This window comes from Psammomys obesus, unplaced genomic scaffold (assembly GCF_907164565.1).
Source record: "Psammomys obesus unplaced genomic scaffold, mPsaObe1.curated_primary_1811, whole genome shotgun sequence".
Taxonomy (NCBI): Eukaryota; Metazoa; Chordata; class Mammalia; order Rodentia; family Muridae; genus Psammomys; species Psammomys obesus.
The window spans coordinates 6,503,591-6,510,321 of record NW_026585587.1 but is presented as its reverse complement, the minus strand read 5'-3'; the positions used below and the strand labels follow the sequence as shown (position 1 = coordinate 6,510,321).

The following is a 6,731-nucleotide window of genomic DNA, read 5'->3' as shown; positions in this document are numbered from 1 at the left end:
AAAAAAACGGTAAGCAAGCCCCCAATTAAATGCTTTCTTTCCTAAATTGCCTTGGTCATGATGCCTCTTCACGGTAATAGAACAGTGACTGAGATAATGACAGGTTCTTTAATCCTAAAAAACCCAGAGTTGGTCGAGAGCAGACATTGGGATGTGGGGCTAAATGCTGACTGAGAAGGGCAAGGGCTGGTCTTGAACCCATGATATCATGAACACAGGGGGAATGAGTAGGACCAAAGAAGCTATAAGTTAAAGTCTTCTGAGTCAAAATAAGTATGATGACGTGGAGTTAGCAATTTATTTTAAAATACAGGCAAGCTGGGCATGGTGGCATGCACCTATAATCCCAGCACTATCGCTGTGGAGGCAGGAGGATGAGGAGCTCAAGGTCAGCCTCATCTACATTGTGAATTCAAGACCAGCCTAAGATTTATGAGATCCTGTCACACACACAAAAGTGGATTAAATAAATAAATAAATGCCATACTTAAGGGATGAGGGTAGTATACCATAGATGTTTAGTACTGTCCTGACACCCCCAAAATGAGGACTATGGCAGTGCTCCTAACAAGGGGGACCAAAATAGCTGTTATTTATTTACTTAGTAAACACAGAGCGAGCACCATCAATAGGCTACATGCTGCTTTTCATTCACTGTAACTATATCTGATGATCAACATCGCAGACCTTCCTGAGCTGCATAGCACACCTAAGCCCCGCTGTGAGGACAGCCAAATGAAGACTATGTGAGCTATTCCCAAGAGCCAGATGCAGAAGTCTCAACAACTAGAAATCACACTCAGAAAGAAATCTTGTTCAGCTGATATCGATGGAAATGGCCTTGGGTACCCAGGGCAGCCAGACACAGGGACAAAGAACAGAGAGAGAGTAGCATCATAAGCTGAAAGCCGGCCTTGTGGCAAAAGCCTGGAGCAGCAGGGAGGCATCTGAGAGGCATAAAGTAGCAGGCACCTGACTGGTTAGCCCCAAGGTACTGGCCACTCCTGGGGGCCAGGGAACCATGAGGCTCCAGGGGTATCATACAGCTACTGTGCTGGGGGCCTTCAGCTCCGTGTTCCTGCCCTCTGATGTCTATCCTGGACTATCTTCCCTGGTGTTGCTCACCACAGTGAACAGCAATGTGTCTAACTAGCATCGGAGGCAGCATCCGGAAAGGAAGAAGTAAGGGGAAAAGCACTTGGAATACAATATTTCTCGAGTTAAACGTTGCTCTGGCATAGGCAAAGCACATGCAAACTTGCAAATGTCAAAGTAAATTCCTGCATAGCTTACTTCACATCCTTCCTCTGACCTTGGGAAAAGCCTAGGGCATAAGACTGTAGGCAGCAGGACCTTCATAGGGGCAACCGTCAACCATTGGCTCCTGTGGCCAGTCTGTGGTCAGGCAATAAAATAGAAGGCTGAGTAAGGAAGGCTAAGAGTCATGAATATGGATGATCACCTGCCAGAGAACACAATGTGATAAGCTCAGGATGGGAGGGCAGCAACTTGCAGTGTGAGACAAGAGCTTGATTTTTGTCTTGCTCCAGCCTGTGTCACTTACGCGTTGTCTTAAAGAACAAACCAGAGAGTACGGAATTGATGACGGGAGTGTGTTACTGTTGTCTGTGACAGTATCTCGAAAGTAATTAGCATATTTTGATGCAAATTATATACTATTTTCTTAATCACTCTTTATTCCTTGGATCACTAGTATTATCAAATGTATGCTCTTCTCTGAGTATGCATCCCTGCTGAGACAAAGATGTGCAATTCTAACATACAGGGTTTCTTAGACAGCATTAAAGGGCAAATATTAGCTAGAGAAATGACTGGATTTTTTTAAAATTAGACTCTCTCCAATGAAGTACAGAAAAGAACTTTAAAACTTTGTAAAACTGTTTCCCTTTTGTCGATGTTGGTGGGGTGCCTGGTTTTGCAAAAGGCTGGCATTTGGACAGACAGGTGGCTTTCCTGTGGCCTGTACCCTCCACTCTGTATGGAGGTCAAGGATAGCCAGACTCAAGGCTGTGGACCTTGAAGATTTTACCCAAGAATCTCTGTTCTCTAAGCTCTGCTGACTCACTGGAGAAGGGCAGAGTCTGAACAGACAGTGCCAAATGCCCACCCTGAGTGGCACACACATGCTGTGCTCCCAGAAGGAGCTTTTGCTCCCCACTTTAATAGCCCCTCCCTGCCCCAGCCCCCCAGTACATCCAGCCAGCCATCTTGCCAAATGGCCAGACTGCAAAGCTGAGTGACAGGCTCAAACCTCAAGACACCCAGCATCTCGTTAAAAACTTCCTTAAGTCAGGATGTGTGATTAAAATCCTGAGCCCAGCACAGACAGGAACAAGGACTGGGAGGTAGCAGGAGCTGAAAATGCCAACCGTCATCATACGGAAAAGAGAAATCCTTCAACTCCAACCACAGAGCCCTTGGACACAGCTAATACCGAGACCTGCTCCTGCCATGCCCCCCCTGCTCCATTCACCTGATGACACCTTTCTCTATGACCCTCCCTCCGTCCACCTTGGTGACCCCTCTGACCTTTCTCAGGAGGAAGCAGATGCGTTCGATGTTCCTCAGCCGCTCCCTCTGAGGATGCACAGGAAAGAAAGGAGAAATAAGGTTAACGGTGGCCTGAGGGGATGAGAAGCACGTAATCTGCTCTAGCAGAGGAAGCAGAACCCACCACAGACCCATCCCGGGCACACGCCAGGGGTGCCCAGCCAGTGGCTCTTCCCAGTCTGAACTATTTGCATTTACCTCTCTAGACCCGCTTATTTTTTTGTTCTTTTATTCTGTTTTGTCTTGTTGTTTCTTTAGAGACAGTATCTTACTCAGTAGCGAAGGCCAGCTTGGAATTCACTGTGTATCCCAGGCTGGCCTCAAACTCATGACACTGCCCCCTGTGTCAGCCTCCAAATGGAGGTTTTGCAGGTATGAAGCACCATCCATCCATCCTTAAGAGAACTCCCCTGGAAGGCTGGGGAGACGACTCGGGAGTAAAGTGTTTGTTTGCCACTGCAGGCATGAGGACCTGAGTTCAGATCCCAGAACTCCCGTAACAAGCCAGAAGTAGTGGCATTTATCTGTAATCTCAGTGCTGGGGAGGCAGCGAGAAGAGGATGCCTGGGGCTTGCTCGCTAGCCAGTCCAGACAAATCTAAGACGTCCGGATTCAGTGAGAGGCCCTGGCTTTTATTATTATGACGATGACTTGGTTATGTGTATGTGTGTGTGTGTGTCAACGTATGGGTATGTGCACATGAGCGCTGGTATTCACAGAGCCCAGAAAGGGGCATCAGATCCCCTGTGGCTAGAGTTTACATCCAATGTGAGTGCTAGGAACCAAACTCGGGGCCTCTGTGAGAGCAAGTACAGGATCTTAACCACTGAGCCAAGCTTCCAGCCCTACGAGAGAGCCTTAAAAAATAAAAACAAAACAAGCAAAACCCACACAGAGCAATTGAGGAAGACATGCGACATCAACCTCTGGCCTCAACACACATGTGCACATGAGCATGTACACACATAATGGATGTAATTAAAAAAAAAAAAAAAAACATTCCACGCATTCCCCCTTTCTCCCCAGATGCTCTGGCTGCAGAGTGGGCACCACGTGCTCACTGGGTGTCTCGGGCCCCGGGCACCTCCCTGCCTCTCCAGGGGCAGTCCGAGTGTCTCCTCATTAGTGGCTGCAGTCTTGCTTTGCCTTTTCCATGTGACTGTACCTGGAGGAAACACACCCTCCCTGGACTCAGCCACCAATTTGTGCCCTGGGCTAGGACTTTTCTAGAAGTCAAGACCATCTGTCTCCAAGGACTGGCTCATTTCCAGGGGAAGGTGTTACGAAGCCGGACAGAGGAGGCTGCCCACGGCAGACGCTGCGTTTCTCTGCTGTAACTGTCAAGATTTCTGAGCCTCGCGGAACACAGCTGTGGCATCTCTGGTGCCTCATTACTGAAGCAATTTGGTTGCTGTAGACATAATGGTAATGAGTTTCCTTGTGGATCAGAAGAGCACAGGTGGCTGGGACACTCAGCTTCCCTAATTGAATCATAGATATGGTGATCTCTGTGCAGCCCCGAAGCCCAGAGGGAGGAGCCACATCAGGAGGAGTTAGCACCCGTGTGGCAGCAAAGAGAAGCTGCACACGTGAGAGAGTTCATACTGACATGCACACACAAGCAAGACACACACACACCAGCAGGCCAGAGCCCTGCAGGAAAACACTGTCTCTCTTGTGATAGAGACTTCCCAGCGGGTGTGGAGGATGGAAAAGGCAACCTCCCAGTCCAGGAGGACCACCAAAAAGTCCCATCAATTCTTGAAGCTTTAGGGCATCTTAAACCTCAACAGAGCATGTTTTATAGATCAGTGGTAAAGGGCTTCCCTAGCATGCTTAAAAGCTGGGTTCCATGCTTAACATACACACACACACACACACACACACACACACACACACACACACACACAGAAATTCAAATGAGTTTCAAATCCTCATTAAGAAGTGCATTGCACAGTCAGCAAGTTCTTAGAACCCAAGTTCCTCTAGGGCCAGAATGAGCAGCCAGTGAAGCAAGTTTGTAAGTGTCAGAGCCTGGAGTGTGGTTCCGGAGGCTTTGAGGAGGCCTGAGGACCGGAGACAGTTAAATGAAGCATTTCACTCCCTGCTGGCAAATAATGTCCTAACAACAGGGAAAATCATAACATGTCTATATACTCGCCTAATTACAGCTTTTAGGATTTTTGGTTTTGTTTTTAATCCCTCTCCCCCAGGGGCACCCCGGGCTTTGGTCTGTCCATGAGATGTCTGGGCTCCGCAGGATTCAGCTCCTTAATTAATCTGATAACTAATTAAAGTGTTGCTCTAACAGGAGTTTACAGAAGAGAATGGAGCAGGGACGTTCAGTGGTAAGGCATTTGTCGTGTGTGGATTATGCAGAGGCTCACACCTTCATCCTTCAGTATCCACTTCTGGTTTTGGCAAGCAGTTCTGGATGGTAGCTAGTGTCTGTTGTTTCTGCACTCTCCTTTTCCAGAAGGACCCCTCTCTTTCCCCTCAGGGACCGATGGGGGAGAGGGTAAGTTAGTCCTAACTTGATGCCTAAATAAAGGACCTGTTGTGATAAGCTCCAGGCTCCACAAAAGCATCTCCAGGTTTCACCAGGTGCTTAAGACCTGGCATGGAACTGGCATGATGGAAACGGGGTTGGATAAATTTCCCCACTCATTCTGTCTGCTTGGGAATCCTACCAGAAATCTCTAGATAAGCTGGAGAAGGGAGTTCAGGCTCCTGGCTTCCTGGCATTCAGAAGTGAACACACTTGGCTTCGGAGCCACCCTGGGCACCTATGGGTACTGATGAGCAGGTGTGTGCTGTCGGTGCCAAACTCAGTGTCCAGAAAGACACAAGCCCCTTGGCAAAACCATTCAGGCCTGGCAGAGCCAAGTTATTACAGGTGGGTAGTGAGGCTGGTGGAGGAGAATAAAGCGGGTTTTAAAAATCACAACTTTTATGAAACACACTAAGCTTTCAAGCGGCTCTTAGGGGTACTTCCAACTAACCCGGTTTGCTTTTTATAGCCAACTTTGAAAGTAAAACTTTGGCTTTACTTTCTAGAATCAAAGACTGCTGTGCCAAATGGGGGGCTTAGATGTCATAAAGCAAGTCTTTTCAAGAACCAACGTGAGCTGGTAGTCAGAAGATGGGCTTAGGAGACGGGCAGAGCTGGGCTCCAGACCTGACATCCAGAAGCCGAACCCAGAGCTTATCAACCAGAATCACACAAATGTCCCTGATGTGCAACAAGCAGACCCCAAGCCGCCAGCTCCAGAGACGAAAGCCCACCAGACAACAGGGCTATCCCTCACACTTGATCCATCCGTCTACCCTCCATGAGAAACCCAACCATCGACCACCTTCTACAGAGCAAGAGGTCCATACGCGGTACCTATACACAGTGCGGACATGCTGGCCAACACAGGGCATTTGTCTACGGTCAGAGATAAGGAGCCAAAACCCACTGGCACCAGGTTTTGAGGACTCAGCACCATATCGCGGGAGACCCATCCTCTAGGCCACAGGAACTACCACACTCGACCGGCAATCTATTCCAAGAGCTCAGCCGACCTCAGCAGGAAGGCTATGGAACACCTGTTAGCAAGGAGCAGAGGCAGGACCAGGACAGAATGTTCTTCTTCATTCTGCTCTTTAACCCCCCCCCCCACTGTCCCTCACAAGCCATGCAACTTGTGGGGACATCACCCACACCCCCCCCAGCTCCACTACTTACCGCATGAACGGGGTTGCACTGGTCTATGGGACTCTTAAAATCCGTCCTTAACTCGTCAAAGGCGATGATCTGAAACAGAACACACAGAGTCAGGATACTGTGCACGTGTGGCTGGTGTAGCTACCAAAACCTTCCTGCAGCTCTGCTCCCCAGACACCACGGGAGGGAAGGATGGGGAGGACGCTGGACACACAAGCCTCGCCAGGAGTCAGCCACTGTCAAAACTCACCATGGGCATATGGGTTCATTGTCTCTGTCTATCATGTTTGTGTTGAGCCGTCCCAGATAACTTTTTTTTTTGTATCAATGTTCCATTCCTTATGCAGCCTATTTAAAGATGTAAAAAGAAGAAGAAGAAGAAGAAGAAGAAGAAGAAGAAGAAGAAGAAGAAGAAGAAGAAGAAGAAGAAGAAGAAGAAGAAGAAGAAGAA

The 6,731-nt window shown here is 48.4% G+C and overlaps 1 protein-coding gene across 2 annotated transcripts in view; it reads right to left on the bottom strand.

The window, feature by feature from the left end:
* Cnih3 (cornichon family AMPA receptor auxiliary protein 3) overlaps positions 1-6,731 on the bottom strand; it is a 70,645-nt gene that overhangs the window by 13,210 nt on the left and 50,704 nt on the right. Inside the window, exons 2-3 of one of the 2 annotated variants that reach the window (XM_055609356.1) lie at positions 6,302-6,370; positions 2,551-2,598 (exon numbers count right to left, since the gene is read on the bottom strand). In XM_055609356.1, the coding sequence (XP_055465331.1) occupies positions 2,551-2,598; positions 6,302-6,370 (117 nt within the window). The remainder of the gene's footprint in view (positions 1-2,550; positions 2,599-6,301; positions 6,371-6,731) is intronic. The other variant, XM_055609367.1, reaches the window with a different exon arrangement.